The sequence below is a fragment of the Nomascus leucogenys genome, chromosome 8 (genome assembly GCF_006542625.1).
Source record: "Nomascus leucogenys isolate Asia chromosome 8, Asia_NLE_v1, whole genome shotgun sequence".
NCBI lineage: Eukaryota > Metazoa > Chordata > Mammalia > Primates > Hylobatidae > Nomascus > Nomascus leucogenys.
This window is the reverse complement of record NC_044388.1, coordinates 12,490,186-12,511,381: the sequence shown is the minus strand read 5'-3', so window position 1 is coordinate 12,511,381 and position 21,196 is coordinate 12,490,186. Positions and strand designations below refer to the sequence as shown.

The 21,196-nt window shown below is 42.9% G+C and overlaps 2 protein-coding genes across 6 annotated transcripts in view; one reads left to right on the top strand and one right to left on the bottom strand.

Annotated features, from left to right (window-relative positions):
* Positions 1-2,926, top strand: part of ARMC8 (armadillo repeat containing 8) — a 117,173-nt gene extending 114,247 nt beyond the window's left edge. For 2 of the 5 annotated variants that reach the window (XM_030816768.1, XM_030816771.1), the window contains one exon: positions 393-2,175. In XM_030816768.1, coding sequence (XP_030672628.1) covers positions 393-426 — 34 coding nt within the window. In that variant the 3' untranslated portion in view covers positions 427-2,175. Of the gene's footprint in view, positions 1-392 lie in introns of all 5 variants that reach the window. The other 3 variants (XM_030816769.1, XM_030816770.1, XM_030816767.1) reach the window with 2 other exon arrangements.
* Positions 2,927-5,920: 2,994 nt separating this feature from the next.
* Positions 5,921-21,196, bottom strand: part of NME9 (NME/NM23 family member 9) — a 28,280-nt gene continuing 13,004 nt past the window's right edge. Inside the window, exons 6-12 of the mRNA XM_012508511.2 lie at positions 20,082-20,198; positions 18,881-18,956; positions 10,941-11,023; positions 10,547-10,639; positions 9,418-9,572; positions 8,046-8,182; positions 5,921-6,245 (exon numbers count right to left, since the gene is read on the bottom strand). Of these exons, the coding sequence (XP_012363965.2) occupies positions 6,181-6,245; positions 8,046-8,182; positions 9,418-9,572; positions 10,547-10,639; positions 10,941-11,023; positions 18,881-18,956; positions 20,082-20,198 (726 nt within the window). The 3' untranslated portion in view covers positions 5,921-6,180. The remainder of the gene's footprint in view (positions 6,246-8,045; positions 8,183-9,417; positions 9,573-10,546; positions 10,640-10,940; positions 11,024-18,880; positions 18,957-20,081; positions 20,199-21,196) is intronic.

Here is a 21,196-nt window from a genome sequence, read left to right as displayed (position 1 = left end):
AACCCTAAGTGTTCTCCCCTAGTGTTGTGCCTCACTGCATAAAACCTACATGGCAGTAAGAAAAAGTAAAGAATTTAAGACCTATCACAACTATATGCCAGTGACAAAAGAAAACATAGAATGTCAGCACATACCAGGGACTGTGGAATGTCACTGAGCTGCAGCAGGTTTAAGTGCAGTAACAGCCCTCTGAGACAACCACAGGAAGAAGAATATAGCTAGAGTAGATTTCAGGTGTCTACCCCTTAAGGCAGGTGCCCACCTGGGCTCACCCCAATTCCCTCTGGAGATTTACTTTTTTAGACTTCCCTAGCTATCATCATTGAGCCATAGGGTTTTTTACCCCAATTACAATTCTGAGATGATGGCTAACAGGAATTTTGTGATTTCAGGGCAAAGATGGCACTGCAGCAGTACCTGGCATGATGGGAGTGCCCCTGGGCACCTGTGAGCATCCCACCTCCTTGTTTAAGGAAGTACAGGAACCAGCCTCATTTGATTCCTTCTATTTGCACAAGTCACCTTGGACTGCAGGGAGCTGTTTTGCAAAAGCAGTTTAGTAGGCTTAGATCTCAAATTCATCTTGAGAACATTTTTTTGAGGTAGTAATTTCCTCAGAAGACTCTTGTGTTTTGTTTTGGTTTTTTTTTCTGAGCTACTTGGACTCTTTATTAGAACAATCAATCATTTTCCTTTGGACCTACAATTTTTTGCCTATGCTGCAGCCACTTTGTGAGTGAGAATGAATATGTCTGTGTGAACACACAGGCATGCGTGTGTATGTGCACGTACATGGGCCAGAATGAATGGATGTGTGTGTGTGAGGGATACCTCAGATTTTTCTTTTCTTATTTTGTGTGAAAATCTCTTTTCTACAGATTTTCCAGGGTTTAAGCATTGCTTGCTGTATAAAAAACTTTACTGAATTATATACAGTTTGAATGAAATGTTATTTTAAAAACAAAACAATTGTTAAGTGTTCCATAAAGGTTATGTTGAATTTTGGTCAGATGAATATTTGTAAGTAAAAAATATATGCATTTCTGAACCTCAACTTACATAGATTTTCTTTATATAAAAAAAAAAAAGAAAAAAAAGAAAAAGTTGGCTATAGTTGGCCTGATTAACAGGCACTATACATGGTGCTGTGCAAAATAGTAAGCTAGCATCTTACTGCCGTCAATATTAGCAGGTACAGAGCCTTTTTTCATCCTAATTCAGTAAGTTCTCAGGCTTCCAAGTCAAATGGAGGAGTAAAGTGAGGCAACAGATTCACCATAGGCTTTTTGAAGCATCAAAGGGAAATATAACTACTGATAGTGAAAGCCCAGCCATGACCCAGATGGGCTTACCCTTGACAGGAACTGGGGACCAAGAGCCTCCCAATTGCCCTAACTCCTGTCATTGGTATTAGCAATATCTGGCCAGATTTAGAACCAGTCATGGAAACTTGTGCTCAGACTAAAAGTAGGTCATCACTTCCCAGAAACAGAACACCTTGTGCTTCCTGAAACAGCATATATCACTGTGAAACTGAAGAGTGTTCTACAGACACCCCTGTAGAAAGAAACAAAGAACAGGATAGTTTAGAAAGCTTTCTCTTAGCTGTATTCAGCAAATTTCATACTAGTTGCTCAGGATTGCTAGTTGGTATGCTTTTGTAAAACGAGATTGAAATTTAATAAAAGATACAACTAAAATCTTTTCCTGCATGAAGCTAAAAGCACTCAAGTTGAGAGAGGGGCAGGGGAATCTCCCCAGGATGACTGAAGATGACTTCTTTTTACAGCAAGTACTGTTAGCCTTTCTGAACCCCTTAGCTTGGCCCCTGCTCCAACTTCTGGGTCAGCGGCAAGGTGAACTCAACAGAAGTTGCTCTTGACTGTTTGAAGGAAGAAGCAGCCTGCCTTTTCTCTTTGCTAAAAGAAGGTCAAAGGCTTCACAACCAGGATGCAAGGTCTGCGGTCCAGAAGCTTGCGGTGAGTGTGTGCCACTGATGGAGCCCCAGGCCCACCCTCAGCCACTCCTGATGGGGTTGCTCACACTGCAGCTGCCCTATCACCACCCTGCACGTTCCTTGGAAGATTTAAATGTTTGGTTGCAAATGAATGTTTTAAAAATGTATTTAATGCAATTTTTCCTGCTGTCGACATGGCCACCCAAGATTCAAACACAGAGACTTCCAAGTCATTTTTTCAGAACATCACTGATTTTAAAATCTGTCACAACAGGACTTGGTTTTGTGCAGATATCAGAGTGCTAATGTGAGAAACCCAGTTAAAAGAAAACTTAGTTTATTGGGAAGAAAGCCTTAGGCCCACTCGTTGTTTCTAGAACTGTGAAAATATCCTTGGTTGGCATTTTTAACACAAAACACTATAGTGTTGGTATTAAATAGTACCAGGTAAATATAAAGAAACCAATAATGAATTGCTGAGACAATCTTGAACCCAAATAGCATTAGAAAGCTCAAGGCCCAATGAAATAACACTTTCACACTTAAACTCTGTGGATAAATTTTGCCTGTGGGTATAAACAGATGGTCAAATTAAAAATGCTTTACTATAATTAACTTTTCTGATTTGAATGAAGGGAAATGTATTTATTGAAACAAAGCTGTTTGCTGCTTTATGCAGGTGCAGTGTTCAGTCAGCAAGGAAGTGGGAAGAGTGGACATGGTCTTGTGTCTACACCCAAGTTCTTAACTAAGCTTCTCGCTCTAATACTGCATTCTGTTTCTCCTTTTGTGCCCTGATTGTAATCCAAAATTTATGAACTAGAAAAGAATGTCCAATTTAATAAGTTGCATTTTTTTTTCTTTAAGCACTTTATTCAGAACAATACATGTTCTTCTGGTAGTGTTTGGATAATATGATTTTAACACATGCTAATAAAAGCCAAGAAAAATCATGGCAACTTCTAAAAAGGAGTCTGTTTTCCAAATGTCTAGAACATTAGGAAACATCAGAAGATAATGTGTACAGGCTTTTGGAACCTGTGATTCTTGGTAAATGAAGGGCTGGGAAGTGGCTTTGCATTTCAGAGTGGGACCCAGTGCCTTAACGTAAGTGTGGCTTCCAGAGGCATCTACAGCAGTCTGGGGACCCCTCTCTTTTTGGCCTCCTTCCGAAGGCCAGCAGACCCTTCACAGGTGGCCACTCCCAGCCACAAGATATCCCGTCCCCAATGTCATGTCCACCCCCTCCATCCTGTTCTCCTTAGGTATGCCCCATCTCCACTGCCACCAGCTGCACAGTATGCAAGAGCTTGCTATCCCTCTGCAAGGACACACAGGTGCTCTTCGTCTACTACGCACTGCCACCTTTTCCCATCTCTGAATTGTAGGCACACCTCCTATCTCCAGGCCTCACTGGAAACAAAGCCAAGGACACCTGTGCCAGAGTGTGGCGGGAGGATGATGAGGTGGCTAGCAAGAGTGGGAATAATCGTGATGGGAACCTCTGAGAGGACCCAAGGTTAAGGCGAAGAGAGTAGGAGCAGGGCCAAGCAGGCCCCTGTTTCCCATAACTGCCACAGGGAAAACTTGGAAGTGAGGCCTAAAAAAGGAGGAAAGGGGGAGTCCCACCCCAGATCTTGATGGAGGGCTGACAGAATGGTTCCAATTTCTTGCCATCTGGGATAGGGACTGGTGCTGTCCCCATCCTGCCCCTTCCCTGTTTACTGGGCAGAGAGGCACATGTTTATTTCCAGCATGAGAGAAGGTCCAGGATGTGGCTTTAGGGAAGGCTGAGGGAACCCCCCAAGGGCCACTAAGTGGACTACTAAGCCACCTTTTCTCTATCTCTGCAGCCCCTGGCTCCTGGCTTTGGCAAGCAATCTGCCCTCAGTCTGAGTGGAGGTCCAGAGCCAGTCCTTAAACCACCCTCCTTGACTTCATGGAGTCCAGCCTGCCCTCCTCCTTGTCAGGCACTCACACCCAGGAACCAAGGGGTCTTAAAGCCAAAAACAGCACCCATCCTTTACTTCCGTATTTGCTTCTGTTGTGGGAAACCAGGCCTAGGGTCTCCGCCAATGAGTTCCATCCTCTGGGAGTGGGCTGATATTTGAGCCACCCTCGGGAACCCCCTTACACCCCATTCCCCTGTTCCCTATGCCATGAAACTTGTGGACTCTTAGAGATGCCCTGCAATGCTGAACCCACAGCATCCCTGAGTCACCAGTAATGGGAGGAAGGGGCATGTCACCATTCCTCCCACTTCTGCCCCATCACCTAGTGCCCCACTTGCTTTCCCACTGCCCTGCCCAGCTACTTCATCCATCACTGACACAAGAACACTCCCCGCCAACAGGCTCAGTTCCCCAACCTCATTTTCCCCTCTCTCCCCTGCTTTGGGAGGTTCTGGTGGCTCCATCTCTCATCTCATCAATGTTGGAAGATCCTTGGCTTCCCAGATTCTGGGGAGATCAGATGGCTGTCAGCTGGGTGCACCCCTCCAAGTAGCTCATTCAGAGCCACACACACCTGTGATGTGGAAACCCAGGCACAGGGCTTCTCCAAGTCGTTTGTCACTTGTGAAGTGGGCACAGACCATATGGGCCCCGCTTTTGAGCCCACTCCCAAAGGGAAGAGCACAGCCCCATGGTGGGCTGTGAGTCTGGGGATCTGGAATAGTGCATCCAGCTTCCTGACAGGTCCTGTCAGTGAGGGCTCTGTTGGGCACATTGAGATCCTGTACAGTTTCCGATGAGCACTGTGGACATGTGTGTTTCCATCCAGGGGTGGCATGAGGTCCTGGGAAACACAGTGGCCTTAAACAGTAGGGCCTACTGAAGGTCACTGGCCTTGGTTCCCAACTGTGGGGACTGACTTAACCGTGTGTCCCCAGAGCCAGCTCAGGGCCTAGCACAGACTGTGTTGTGCTAAGCTGACGAAGTGTGATGCACCCACGAAGATGTCCTCTGGGAGCTAACTGCCTATTTAAAGAACTTCAAGTCATGGACAAAACCAGCAAGGAGGAAGACGCTGGCATTTGCTTCATGGTGTAGAAGAACATGGCCTTCTCCTCAGGAAAAAGTATGCCTGCACTTGGCAAATTTACAGGTAAAGTGGTTAGAGGGGGTGGCATTGTGTGCTAATAATTCCCAAGTGGTCATAAGAGCTACTTTTTACTGAAATCCTGTGTCCCTCAAGAGAAGAACTGTAGAGGGATGGCTAAGCCAGGCAATTCAGTGAGAGCTGAAGGCAACCTGGCCCCACTAGGAGCTCTCAGCTTTTAAATTTAGGTGTCAGCCAGAATCAGAAGCCAGAGAAATGGGGGAGGGATGCGTCAAGAAAATTAGATGAATCCTGGTTCCAAATTTAATGTCTAAGCATTGCTTTATGAACATGCCCTGGTAATGGAGAACTGCAGATGGGAAAATCTGGCAGCATTAAATGACTGTTGGTGTGACTTGGGCAGACAGTGTGAGGAAGCATTTGGAGCTTATTTATATCTGCCTCGGCATCAGTGTGCCTGGAAGTGTCATAGCCAATCTTGCTGCACTGTTTTCAAGCCCATGGTTACCAAATTAAGTTCTAAAATTGTTTAATTCATAAGGTAGATTTATTGTTGGGGAAACACCATCTCATATAACCCAGTATCCTCTGAGATGACACTTGTATCTCACAACAGGATGTAATAACTGATGTTCAATTATTTTGTAAAATCCCAAAGACAGAAAAAAAAAAAACTGTTCTACATACTGTTTAATAAGGCAGAAAAGTATATACTATTCTCTTTCTTTACTTTTTTTTTATTATTAAGACGGAGTCTCACTCTGTCACCCAGGCTGGAGTGCAGTGTCATGATCTCGGCTCACTGCAACCTTCACCTCCCGGGTTCAAGCGATTCTCATGCCTAAGCCACCCAAGTAGCTGGGATGACAGGTGCACGCCACCATGACCGGCTAATTTTTTGTATTTTTAGTAGAGACAGGGTTTCACCATGTTGGCCAGGCTGGTGTCAAACTCCTGATCTCAGGTGATCCACCTGTCTCGGCCTCCCAAAGTGCTGGGATTACAGGCGTGAGCCACTGCGCCCAGTCATATTATTTTCATTGTCTACAGAAGACAGCTAAACCAAAAAGTATTGGTACTCAAAAGAGTAAATTCTGATTCTGGAGGTCTGTTTTGTGCAGTAGACCCCTGGTCCCGTGCCCTGGAAGAGCAGCACAGCCATCTCAATCCACATCCTTGGGAAAGCAAAGCGCCTCAGCGGGCCCCGCTGTTGCTTCAGCCTCACCGCCTGTGGGATGACAGATGTTTGGTAGGACTCCTGAAACAGCCCTGTCCCAGACCTTCTGTCCCACCCACCATCCACGAAGAAATGGGAAGTTAAAGGTCAGAGCAGGAGGGCCAGCAAAGAAGTCCTGATATGTGTTAGGGACCAGGAATTAAATAAATTAAGATGGATAACATTGAGCATTTAATTCGTGTTAGATGCCAGACCAAGAGCTTTACATCCTGTCTTTCATCTTCACAACAGCTCTATGATGAAGATTTTTATTATGAGGTTATTTGTGGTTATGACGAGTCTATCATTATCTCCATTTCACAGATGAGGAAACTGAGGCCCAGAAAAGGTAAGTAACTTTTCAGAGGCTCTTCAGCTGGGGAATAGTGGAGCCAGGATTCAAGCCCGGGATTGTCTATCACCTTGACTCCTGCCCTTTTTTAGCAGGAATAGTGCTAAGTACAGTGGAGGCATATGCTGCTCCCCAAAGCTGAGAGTGACACATCAGAATAAATGGGCAGAACAGCACCCCAGCCAGGCTGCCAGTGTATCCAAAGGAGGCTGTGCACTTATTCCCAGGATGTGGTCTGCAGATAGCCCCTTTTCTCATCACCTGAGGCCAAAAAGTCAGTCTCATGATCTTCCAGCACTCCCAACAGCCCAGTGAGAACTTCCCAGCCACCTGCCACAGACTTGGCTCTGAGTTACAGCTATTTGCTTCCAATTACCACCCCCCATTCCCAAAAGCTTGAAGGGGCCCCACAACCCTGGACACATAAGGAAATGCATCATGGACTCTCTGAGGGCAGGTCCCAGAGGAAAGCTGGCCTGGAGTGTCAGTGGGTCTCTGATCCACATAGAGCCACACTTCCCAAGATTTCCTGGCTCCCCAACCTCTGTGGCACGCTCAGCTTGTTCCTCAGCTGGCAGTGGGAATAATTCTACTTCACAGAGCAGTGGCAAGTTCACCTATTTTGACTTGGCTGCATTTCAGATCTTGAGACCGTGAGCATATCAAACATTTAGGCAAATATATTGATTAAAACCCAAACATTTAGACACACGTTTAAGATGTGAATGTGACCTCCCAAGAATCCAACCCTTACATCCTTTGGGTTTTCCCAAGATAATCATCTCCCAGCCCCTTCCACTCATTTCATGTTCAAACCAGAGACATGGAATGTAGCAGTTCCACTGGTTGTGGGGTAGACTGAGTCACATGGGCTCCGGACCCCTTGGGGTTCTCACCCAGATTTGGAGGTGGTGATGCCACCTGGCATGCCTTTCCCAGAGGCTGTCTGAATGCTTCCCATGAAGGGAAGGTCCTAAACAACGGTCATGCATTGAAATGTGGGGCTGAGGGAGATGAGGTCACAGCAGGCTTCAGGTTGCGGGCCCTTCCGTATAGCTGCATTTCTCAGTGAGCCCTTAGGGGCTTAACATGGAGAGTGTGGAGCAGGTCTGGCCTCTGACTGGCTTTGAGGTAGGCTTCCAGAAAGTTAATGAAATTTTCCCAATGGTTTCCACAGGGAAATGCAAATAAAGTACTTTTTGTAACAAAAATATGACTCCAAGATAAGCAGCAAAAAATTTAATGAGGTATTAAAAAGCAACACTGTTGCTCTATGAGAACACAAAACAGTTTAGTATTGATAATCAAGTTATATAATGACCTGTATTTTCAGAACAGGACTGTATTAGGTTGAAGACTTAGTTGCCAAAAATTATCAGTCCTCCACACACTCAAGCACATAGTCACAAATTCCTTGTATCTACGATTTAATAAAGACCAAGTCTGCCTTGATGACTTACCCTGAGGGGCTTCTGTATCTTTGTCTGAAAATTTCAAACTGGGGAAGAGCAATGCCAGTTCTCTGTCAGCATCTTCTCTGTCCCGGCTTCCATGGACAGCATTGAAGGGCATTTCTGTGCCGTACTGAGCTCGGAGACTGGGAACATTGGCAAAATGTAAAAGAAACAATTGTTTCATTTGAAAAGAAATGTTTTGCTTTCTGGCAACATGATCACCAACTACCAATCAGCACCCTGCATTCCTGTGAAGTTGATTTCTCTGCAGGAAATACCAAGAACAGCAGCAATGACAATAGTAGCTGGCATTTATTTGGTCATGGCAGTGTGCTGGGCACATAGTTGGGTACTTTACCTACACGATCCCATTACATTTTCGCCACAGCTCTGTGAGGGAGTCTACTGTTACCCCATTTTAAAGATGCATGATTAATGGTGTAAGCACAAGAGCTGCCATTTTTTCGATATTACTACCAAAGGCTAGCACCATACCAAGTGCTTGATAAAGTTGTGCATAGTTATCCTTGCAATAACCTCGTAAGATAATATTACTATGATTTCCTGTGTGTCAAGCACTACTCTCGGTGAGATATATACATGTATGTATACACAATCCTGATGGATGCTCATATCCCCATTTTATGGTTGAGAGAACTCAGGCTGAGAAGAGACTTGCAGTGACCTAAGATCTGAATCCTGAGCTGGCTTTCACTAGCCCAGCCTGCCTCATATATAAATGTTCCTGGTCCCCTATAGCTACAAAGTACAACTGCAGTTCCTTGGCCTCTCTAATTTCTTTCCTGTTGTCTGGGCCTGTCAGCTTCAAAGGCCAAGGTACAGTGGATTTGGATTGCTGGTGCCAAGCTAAATACTCCCAAGTCCAAGGAGCAGGCCAAGCAAGCCCAGTGCAATGTGCAGAACAAGGTACTCAGACTCCCGAGGGCCTCAGGACACCCTGATGGGGAATAGGTTTGGATGGCGTTGAGACTACAGTGCAGATTCTCAGGCCCTGGCCCAGAGTCTCTGATTGACCGGCTTGAATGGGGCCCTAGAATCTGTATTTTCCTGGGAGTACCCTGTGGAATCCTCTGGCTGAAAAGAGAAAACAGCGACTGAGGAATGAATCCAGAAGCAGCCCTCAGAAGAGGACAGAGCAGGAAGAGGAGGCAGCTCACAGGAGGCACTCAGCAAAGGCTGGGGACTGGACCAGAGGGGGAAGATGTCAGAGTCTCCCCAAGTATATAAGAGAGAGGCTCCTGGCCATCAGAGAGTCCTCTTGTGTTACCCGTGATTCTAGGCTGAACACTGAGTGGGACTCAGCCTCCTGGGATGCAGGTTTTAAGATGGATGAAAGGACCACAGCTGGTGACATCACCTTTCAGGCTGCTCCCTCCTGGCCACATTGGGGTCACAGGGGCCCATGACGGTTCGCCAGGTAGTGACCACGTCCTCGAAGCCCTCAGTCCTGGTGAGGATCAGGAGGTGGCTCGGTCCACTGCACATGTGATGTACCAGCTTCTCAAATGCCTCCTAGGCACGGGGAGGGAAAACAGTGACCAGGGCAGGAGCTGCTAGGGCCTGCAGAGGATCAGCGAGCCCATCTCACCCACAGAATGGGAGGGAGTTAGTGAGCAGCCTTGCTACCAGCCAGCATGCCCGTGGCCACTCAGCCACTGCACCCTGTCTGCCTGGCCACCTCTGCCTGCTGTGGAGGGTGTCAGGGATGGGTGGTAGTGATGACCAACTACACTCAGAGAACTCAGAATGACGAGACTTTTAAGTTGACTCATTTGGGAATAAACATGAGATTATATAAGTTAGGCAGAGACATTTAAAAGACCATATCTATGGAAATCGTGTGATGCTGGATAACCAAGGGGTGAAATATAGTTGGTATTTTTTTTTTTTCATGCAATGCCTCACAACCCTTCCTCCCTCCTCAAGTAACAGTACTCTGGTTTTCCTTCAGGGAACAGCCCTTACCCATTTCAGTTGGTCCAAGTTTGACTGACAACCATGGGATGCCTATTCCCCAACACACAAACACACCCCTGACCTGAGAGGAGGGGTTCTGACCCAAGCTAAGCCAAGAAGACTCCCAAGCAGGTGGGTCATCAGCAGAAGCAAATGGAAGGTAGTTAGATCTGAGTTATCCAATGGCAGTACCTAAAGTGATATGCTCGAGGCTTTGCTTCGAGATCCCTAGCTTCCTTTTGTGTCCAAGCCCTTCTCATTAAACTCTCCCTTCAATTCTGTGAGTTATGGACTATGCTTCTAATAAATTCCTTAATTCATTTCTTAGAGTCAAAACCTTTTCTTTGCAACCAAAAAACTTTACGTGATACAGCCTATTGTCATTCTGAGAACAAATTCATGACCCACTTGCTGTTCCTGTTTTGGTTCTTCATAATTTCTTCTGTCACAAACTAATATCAATCTATAAGCATAATGTTGGAGGAAGAGAAAGGACAGTGTGTTGAACTTGTGGAAGTAGATGAGCTGACCTCTCCAGCTTTGTGTTGGTAGAAAAGTTGCACTTCTGCCTCTGTCATGGTTCTCTCTTCATTTGTTAGAATTTCAAACCCAGCTTCCTGAATCTGTAGAATACATATAAATATTCTAAAAGGGTAAATCCAGCCCAAATTCACATTGATTAATTAATTTAGTTGAAAGGTAAAAAATAAAGACAGGCCACATTAAAGGCTGTGGAGACACTGATCCCCACATTATCTGTCCCAATCAGATTTAACATTTTCATTTACTTGAATGGAGTTTGAGCTACAACCCCTTAGAAGTCATCTTTCTGCACTAAGATATCACTGCCCGGTGCCCCATCCCTGTTTATCCACAAAAGAGGACATAAGGACAGTGGTGCATGGTAAGTGTTGTCTCTCTTACCTTCATGATAATCTCATCAGTCTTTCCATGGGCCACTGCATCTGGTTTAATGATGGCCAAGGTACAGGTCCTCTCTGATGAAACTAAGCCAAAAAATGGTGCTGTCAGATGCTGATGTTTGAGGCTCTTGGGAGGCCATCCACAAAAAACGATGCAACCTCTACACAATGCTCCATTGCACCAAGTGCCAGGCACAGGCTTGGGCTCTCAGAGTTCCCTTCCCTGGCCTCTTAGTTTTGCGCCTGCAAACCTGGACTCTGGTGGATGCACCAGTCTGACTCCAGACCTGAGGCCAGACCTCAACCTCCATCTTGCTGCAAGGAACAGAGACTCAGAGACTGGCTCAATGAACCTGGACAGGTGGCAGAGGAGGAACATGGGGGAAGGGATTGCTGAAAGACTGCTTGGGACCAGAAATCCAGAAACAACTGAATTGAGTTGGCCTAGGGAGTGGAAAGAAGAGGAGGTATAGGAGAAAGTGAGAGGGGGGCCTGGAGCATGGGCAACACAGGCCTGGCTGCCCTCACCCTCTCATGATTCCCAGCCTCTACCTGCTATCTGCCACATGTTCTCTTTTCACTCTACTGGTTCCTGTGCCTCTGCTACTTTTTCCCTTTCCTGCCATGTGGCTAAAAATGGCTCCTCCAGGCCCTGAGTCTGCATGATGTTCCATGACTTCTCAGCTCCAGCACATACTACCAGATTGCAGTTTCAGTAGTCTGTCTCCATTCAAGTTCTTCTGAGAGAAGCCAGATTGCCCCACTCATTGGTTTTAGCCAAGGTACCAGCCCTAGCTCACTGGCCAGTCTGCTGATTGACTGCCCTTGAATGAGCATCCACCAGTCCAATTAGCTGTGACAATGAGGGAGCTGCCACAGGATCAGAGTCCACTGCTTAGGCCCACAGGAGCTGTAGGGAGCTCTGTGTCTAGTCCATGAGCCCATCTCCATTGTCCTCCTGCTTATATTATATAAGCTTGTCTTCGGTGAGTTATCTACACTCTCCACAGAATCATCATTCTCCCATCACCTATTTTGTTTCTCAGCTTTTACATTGGTTGTGTTGAAATGAAACAAGACAATTCTACATTTAAAGAGGGCTTTCTACTCTGAAAAATCTCAAAAACATGTACTGCAAAAGTATAAATGATTTCAAGCAACAAATCTTATTTCTTTCTGAGATTATTATTTCTAACATGAATATTTAGATTTTAAGAGAGTTTTACAATAAATTCCATTATAAATTGATTAGTGAGATCACCTCGAGGTAGAGGAAGAAGAAAAGAGACCAAAGCAGGGGCCTGGGGTGCTCCAAGTTAAAAGGGCAGCACAAGAAAAGCCAATGAAGGAGAAACTGAGGAGAGGCCAGAGACATAGAAGGAAAACAAGAAAAGTTGTGACATCTCAGAAACCGGAAGAGAAGGTTTTGAGAAGGAAGACATCGTGAACATCATCCCATTCTGCAGAAAAATCCCATAAGATATGCACTGGAAACTACCTGTTGGTGCCACCAATGAGCACCATTTCAGGGAGTAGTGAGTGCAGAGGTCAGATTGCAGCAGGTCGGGGCATGAATGGAAAGTGAAGGTGGCCTAGAGTGTGGACAAAGGAAGCTTGGCTGTGAATAAGAGGAAGGCTAAGGGCAAGGGTGGTATCTTAGATGGTTTTCTAGGTGGGAGAGAATTGATTTGAGAAGAAATCATGGAGGAGGGAAGAAAGAGGAGATGATGCAACAGGGGAGCAACAAATGTCTCCTGCAGAATCACAATCACTGATTTTCTCTTCACCCTTGAAGTTTTGCTGTCCTAAACTGTGCCTTCTCCCTTGTTAGAATCCAACTCAAACAATTCTTATTCTCCACACATGTAAAAACAGCCTTTCTATTTCAAGCAATAATTTAAAAAATCTTCCTCCTCTTATCAACACAGTTCCTGAGCCTAATTCTGGTTTTCCCTCATGTCTCAGTTACCACCAAGAGACACACCGTCCCAGCAACAGCCTTCCTAACTCTTAGCTTTTCTTCATTCTGTCAGGTCAAGTTGTTCTCATATGAAAGGTTCAAGAAGTACTGTGATACCCAGGAGTGTAAAATCTGCAAGTTAATATTTGGGGAATACAGGAAAGAGGTTGTAGGGCTCTGGGAAGGAAAGGTTTTCTAATGTTTAAGAAAGAGGTGAAAAAAGAAGCTTGAGCTTTTTTAAAAAGTTCAAATAAGAACTAAGGAAATACCAGCATCATTGCTTTCAATTATTGGTGTTGCTACCCTCCATTTTATTGCATGCAGCTTTTTTGATGCCTGGTAATTGCAATGAAAGTCACACCTGTTATATTTGAACATAATCAAAATGCTGTGAAATGTGTCCAAAATGCTGATAAAGATCCAAAGAGAGATTTGACACAGTATGTTTGAAGTGAAGTGACTGGAGACAAAATATTTTATGGTTAAGCTTCCCAGAGTCATTCCAATTTATCTAGCAACAGGCTTCTCAATAGAAACTATATAGGCCAGGAGGCAGTGGAATGACATTTCCAAAATACTGAAAGAAAAAGAAAAAAAAAAAAAACCTTCATCCAAGAATACTGTACCCAGCAAAGCTATCCTTCAAATATGAGGGCAGGCCAGGCGTGGTGGCCCAGCACTTTGGGAGGCTGAGGTGGGCAAATCACCTGACGTCAGGGGTTCAAGACCAGCCTGACCAACAGGGCAAAACCCTGTTTCTACTAAAAATACAAAAAAAAATTTAGCCAGGTGTGGTGGCACATGCCTGTAAACCCAGCTACTGGGGAGGCTGAAGCAGCAGGAGAATCACTTGAACCCAGGAGGCAGAGGTTGCAGTGAGCCAAGATCGTGCCACGGCACTCCAGCCTGGGTGACAGAGTGAGACTCCATCTCAAACAAAAAAAAGAAGGAATGCCTAAGGAAATCTTTAATCTGAAAGAAAAAAATACTAATATGCAAAAAGAAGACATTTGAGGTATAAAACCCACTGTTGGCCAGGCACAGTGGCTCACGCCTATAATCCCAGCATTTTGGGAGGCCAAGGCAAGTGGATCACTTGAGGCTAGGAGATCAAGACCAACCTGGCCAACATGGTGAAACCCCGTCTCTACTAAAAATACAAAAATTAGCTGGGCATGGTGGCACACGCCTGTAATCCCAGCTACCCAGGAGGCTGAGTCATGAGAATCACCTGAGCCCAGGAGGCGGAGGTTGCAGTAAGCTGAAATCGCACCATTGCACTCCATCCTGGGTGACAGAACTAGAGTGAGCCAAGATCATGTCACTGCACTCCAGCCTGGGTGACAGAGCTAGACTGTCTCAAAGAAAAAAAAAAAAAAAAAAAAGCCAGATGCAGTGGCTCATGCCTGTAATCCCAGCACTTTGGGAGGCCAAGGCGGGCAGATCACTTGAGGTCCGGGGTTCGAGACCAGCCTGACCAACATGGAGAAACCCCATATCTACTAAAAATACAAAATTAGCCAGGTGTGGTGGTCCATGCCTGTAATCCCAGCTAACTGGGAGGCTGAGGCAGGAGAATCACTTGAACCCGGGAGGCGGAGGTTGCGGTGAGCCAAGATCATGCTAGCCTGGGCAACAAGTGAAACTCCATCTCAAAAAAAAAAGAAAAAAACCAAGACCCAACTATATGCTGCCTACAAGGAACCTACTTTACCTATAAAGACACATAGACTGAAAGTGAAGGCATGGAAAAAGATATTCATTGCAAGTGGAAACCAAAAGAGAGCAAAAGAAACTATACTTAGATCAGAGAAGGTCACTATATAATGATAAAGGGGTCAGTTCATCAAGAGTAACAATTATAAATATCTACCCAACACCAGAACACTCAAGTATATAAAACAAACATTAATAAATCTAAAGGGAAAGATAAACTGCAATACAGTAATACAATACTGCAATACATAGGGGACTTCAACACCCTACTGTTAGTAATGGACAGATCAGTCAGACAGAAGACAAACGTCGTAGTCAAACTGCGTACTAGACCAAACAGACCTAACTGATATTTACAGAAGATTTCACCCAACTGCTACAGAAAAGACATTATTTTCATCAGCCTGTGGAATATTCTCCAGAATAGAGCAAATTATAAGCCACAAAACTAGTCACAACAAATTCAAAAAAGCAGAAATCATATATATCTTTTCTGACCACAGTGAAATAAAATTAGAAATCAATAACAAGAGGAACCTCAGAAACTACACAAACACATGAAAATTAAACAACATACTCATGAACAACAAATGCATCAGAGAAGAAATTAAAAAGGAAAATTTTTAATTTCTTGAAACAAATGAAAATGGAAATACCCATCCAAAATCTACAGGATACAGTAAAAGGAGTAATACAGTAAAAGGGAAGTTTGTAGCAATAAATGCTTATATCAAAAAACGTAGGAAGACTTCAAATAATGTAATTGATGCACCCAAATGCACTAAAAAAGCAGTAACAAACCAAACCCCCGATTAGTACTAGGAAGCAAATAATAAAGATCAGAGGAGAAATAAGTGAAATTGAGCCTAAAAAATACAGAAGATCAATGAAGCAAAAAGCTGATTTTTTGAAAAGATAAAATCAACGAACCTTTTAGCTAGACTAAGAAAAAGAGATGACCCAAATAAAATCAGAAAGAAAATGGAGACATAACAACTGGAAACACAGAAATATAAAGAATCATTAGACACTATTATGAACAACTATACAACAAATTTGAAAACCTAAAAGAAATAGATAAATTCCTGGATACATGCAATCTACCAAGATTGAACCATGAAGAAATAGAAAACCTCAACAAACCAATAACAAATAACAAGATCACAACTGTAATAAAAAGTCTTCTGCCAAAGAAAATCTCAGGACCTGATGGCTTCAATTCTAAATTCTACCAAACATTTAAAGAATAACTAATACCAATTATACTCAAACTCTTCAAAAAAATTTGAAGAGGAGGGAAAACTTCCAAACTCATTCTGTGAGGCCAGAATTGCCCTGATAGCAAAACCAGACAAGGACACAACAAAATGAGAAAACTAGGCCAATATTCTTGATGAATATGGATGAAAAAGTCCTAAACAAAATACTAACAAACCAACTTCAACAACACATCAAAAAGATCATTCACTATGTGGGATTCATCCCAGGGATGTAAAAAGGGTTCATCATATGTAAATCAATAAATGTGATTCATCAAATCATTAACAGAACCAAGAACAAAAACCATATAATCATTCCAATAGATGCTGAAAAACCATTCAATAAAATTTGAATTCCCTTTATGATAAAAACCTTCAAAACACTGGGTATAGAAGGAACATAACTCAAAACAATAAAAGCCATGTATAACAAACCCACAGCCAGCATCATAGTGAATGGTGGAAATTGCAAAGCCTTCCCTCAAAGATCTCGAATAAGACAAGGATGACTGCTTTTACCACTTTAATTCAAAGACCCCACCAAAAAACTTTTAGAACTGATAAAACGAAATCAGTAAAGTTGCAGGATACAAAATCAACACAAAAACCCGTAGCATATGTATATACTAACAGCAAACAATCTGAAAAAGAAACCAAGAAAGCAATCCCATTTACAATAGCTACAAAGAATATAAAATATGTAGACTTCAATTTAACCAAAAGATGTGAAAGCTGTCTACAAGGAAAACTATGATATGCTGATGAAAGAAATTGAAGAGGACACACACACACACACAAATGGAAAGATATTCCATGCTGATGGATTGGGAGAATTAATATTGTTAAAATGTTAATAGTGCCCAAGGCAATTTACAGATTCAATGCAATCCCTATCAAAATACCAATGACATTCTTCTCAGAAATAGAAAATATAATCCTAAAATTTATATGGAACTACAAAAAACCCCAAATAACCAAAGCCATCCTGAGCAAAAACAACGAACCTGGAGGCATCACACTACCTGACTTCAGATTATACTACAAAGCTATAGTGACCAAAACAGCAAAATACTAGCATAAAAACAGACACAGAATAGTGAACCCAGATGTAAATCCACACATTTATAGCCAGCTCATTTGCAGCAAAGGTGCCAAGAACATACAATGCTGAAAAGGACATTCTCTTCAATAAATGGTGCTGGTTAAACTGAACAACCATATGCAGAAGAATGAAACTACACCCCTATTTCTCACCATATACAAACACAAAATCAAAATAGATTAAAGGCATAATTCTAAGACCTGATACTATGAAACTATCAAAAGACAACATTGGGGAAATGCTCCTGGATATTGGTCTGAGCAAAGATTTTTTGTGTAAGACCTCAAAAGCATAGGCAACAAAAGCAAAAATAGATAAATGAGATCACGTCAAGCAAAGAAGCTTCTGCAAAGCAAAGGAGACAATCAACAAAGTGAAGAGATAATCCACAGAGTGGGAGAAAATATTTGCAAACTATCCCTCCGACAAGGGATTAATAACCAGAATATATAAGGAGCTCAAACAACTCAAAAGCAAAAAGAAAGATAATCTGATTTTTAAATGGGCAAAAGATCTGAGTAGACATTTCTCCAAAAAAAGACATAAAAATGGCCAGTGGGTATATGAAAAAGGTGCTCAATATCACTAATCATCAGGGAAATGCAAATCACACAATCACAATAAGATGTCATCTCACCCCAGTTAGAATGGGGACTATTAAAAAAAAAAAAGTCAGGGAGGCCAGGTGCGGTGGCTCACGCCTGTAATCCCAGCGCTTTGGGAGGCCAAGGCGGGTGGATCACCTGATGTCAGGAGTTCAAAACCAGCCTGGCCAACATGGCAAAATCTAGTCTCTACTAAAAATGTAAAAATTAGCCAGGTGTGGTGGCTGGTGCTTGTAATCCCAGCTACTCAGGGAGGCTGAGGCACGAGAATTGCTTGAACCTGGGAGGCAGAGGTTGCAGTGAGCCAAGATCGCACCACTGCACTCCAACCTGGGCGACAGAGGGAGACTCTGTCTCAAAACAGACAAACAAACAAAAAAACAAAAAAAAAGAATAATGAGGTGAGGATGTAGAGAAACGGGAATGTTCATATACTGCTGGTATGAATGTAAATTAGCACAGCCACTATAGAAAACAGTATGGAGATTCCTGAAAAAACAAAACTAGAACTACCATATGATCCAACAATCCCACTACTATGTATATATCCAAAAGAGAGGAAATCAAGAGATATCTGCACTCCCGTGTTTATTGCAGCAGTATTCACAATAGCCAAAATATGGAATCAACCTAAGTGCCCATCAATGGATGAATAAAGTGTGGTGTATATACACAAGGGAATATTATTCATTAATTAAAAAGATTAAAATCCTGTCATTTGTGGCAACATGGATGGAACTGGAGATCATTATGTTAAGTGAAATAAGCCCCCAAGCAAAGAACAACAAATAGCACATGTTCTTACTCATATGTGGGAACTTAAAAAATGGATCTCAGGAAGACAGAGAGTAGATTGGTGATTACCAGAGGCCAGGAAGTGGAGAGAGAGAAATGAAGAGAGGTTGATTAATAGGTACAATCTACAGATAGACAGAAGAAATCAGACCTGGCATTCAAGAAATCAGCAGGGTGACTATAGTTAACATTAATCTTTTGTACATTTCAAAATAGCTAGAAGAAAATAATTTGGATATCCATAGCATAAAGAAAAGATAAATATTTAAGGTGATGGATATCCCAATTACCCTGATTTAATTACATGAATGTATCAAATTATGTCATGTACTCTGAAAATATGCACATCTATTATATATCAATTTTTAAAAGAAAATTATGAACCATTAAAAAACCTTCTCAGAGTTCAGATTGCTCAGTAAACTGAATACTCATCTATTTTAAACATATATAAAATCTGAGTCTGCTTTGCTTTTTTCCCTTGCTCATTGGTTCTGCACTCACCCATGTCCTCATCTTCACCATTATTCTTTCCATGGGAAACACATTCATCTTCATCAGAAAGAGCCTCATCTTTAATCTAGTACAAATTGGTCATTAAAAGAAAGTAGTTAGCTAATTAACATTACCACTAAGACCTTCAAAAACCTGTAGAAACTAAAAAAAGCAAAGCTCTAAAACACAGAGAAAAAAATGTCAAAATTATCAGTCTTGGAAACTTTACAGGACCCTTTTTGGTAGTTGGGTGATGGTGTGGGACGGACAGAATTAGAATACAAGAAAATCTACTTATCTTAAGTTTTAGAGTCTGCCTCTTTTCATAACATTAAGTAGAGATAGAGAGTTGATAAGAAGACAAAGAATTGAAATGTAAGTAAATATTAAGAGATTGACTACGCAGTACAGAGAAGCGGTAAAGAGATAATATTCCCTTGGAGGAGGCACATGAAAATGTTAGCATTTGCAGTTTTCTTTTGTGAGGGAAAATGGCCAGTTTTCTTGGGAAAAATATGATTTGATTTTAATCCATTCTATAAAAATGGAGCTTTGCTATTTGGAATTTAATAAGAAAACTTGAACAACGAACATGGAATGGTGTTGAGTCACATTTGCAAGATGCTCAAAGCACCAGGAAATACCTCTCTACCAACGGTATGTTGATTTTCAAAGGCAGCCAATTATTTGAAGAACTGGCAGTCAATGTTATCATGGAAATAATGTATCAAAATCACAAGCTTTACTGATTCTATTTCTCATGATAATGACAGACCTTAATTTCTAAGTTAAAGAAATGAGCCCTCTGAGTTCACAAGTCAAACGTTCAGGAATATGAGCCAGTGGGTCACTAGGAGAGATTTCATCTCGAGGCTGAGAGGAGCCCATGATAGCTGACTTCTCCTACCCACCACTCCATTCTGTAACTTGATTTTCATTTCTGAATTCATTGTTAAGAGTTGAAGTGGGAGATGAAAGGGAAATGGATAAAGTAAAGCGCTCTGGATGAAAGAGATGGCTTTTATAAGAAGGTTTCAAAATGCACACATATCACCAGGGCACAGTGCATGAGGAACAGACCCAGGTGAAACTTTTATGAAGCTGTCCACCGACAGCTCCAGGAAAGTCAGGTGAAGGGGATGGGGACTGCTGATCCCGCCCTACTAGCGCACTTGTGAGTTAGCTGCTTGTAGAAGTGACCTCCAGTTACCACTTTCCGTTCTCTGCCTTCAGCCAGCACTTTCTTTTCGGCCTCCAGCTGGTCTAGGATGGTTTTCTGCAGCAGTGGGGCATTTGCTCCTCTAACCACAGCCACCAGTTCTCCTCCCTAGAATACGTTACAAACAGCATGAAATACTCTTGGCAAATATTAATCTCTTGCAAGAGATGGCAAAAGTGTCTAGGAGTGTGCCCAAGATCAAGGTCCTTCAACCCCAGGCCTGTAGCAGGGTGCTCACTTCTGCTGCCCTCCCTTGGCAGGACACCCTCAGGTCTGCTCCTAGGTTTGTTTGTTTGTTTGTTTGAGACGGAGTCTTGCTCTGTCGCCCAGGCTGGAGTGCAGTGGCGTGATCTCGGCTCACTGCAAGCTCCACCTCCCAGGTTCACACCATTCTCCTGCCTCAGTCTCCCGAATAGCTGGAACTACAGGTGCCTGCCACCACGCCTGGCTAATTTTTTTGTATTTTTAGTAGAGACAGGGTTTCACCGTATTAGCCAGGATGGTCTCGATCTCCTGACCTCGTGATCCGCCTATCTCTGCCTCCCAAAGTGTTGGAATTACAGCCGTGAGCCACCGCGCCCAGCCAGTCTGCTCCTAGTTTTAAATGATTTCTCTTTTTCTGATCTCTACCTTCTAGGCCATGCCACTCCTTTCAAAGCTTCCTTCAGGGTAACCAGCAGTTCATTAAGGAAGGAACAATACATAGTAAGTTATGAGTGACTAAGTGTGGCTTACACATAACTTATTCATTCAACAAATATTATTGAGCACTTAGTATACCAAGCACTAAGGCAGAGGCAAAGAATATAAACATTAAACATGAAAAAACATAGCTGCAGCCTTCATGAATGGGTAGTAGAGTGGGGAGAGGGATACCTGGCCAAGCTGAAGAAACAATTACAATACTATAAAATAATTGCTGTAATAGGAAAACTTATAAGGTGCTTGGAACTTGGGGCAAGAATTGCCAGCATCATCTGAGATGGTCAGGGAAGACTTCACAGTCCAGGTGGTATTTGGGATGAACCTGAGTTTCTGCTTTAACTCTTTCAAAAGTCTATTTATTTATTTATTTATTTATGAGATGGAGTTTTGCTCTTGTTGCC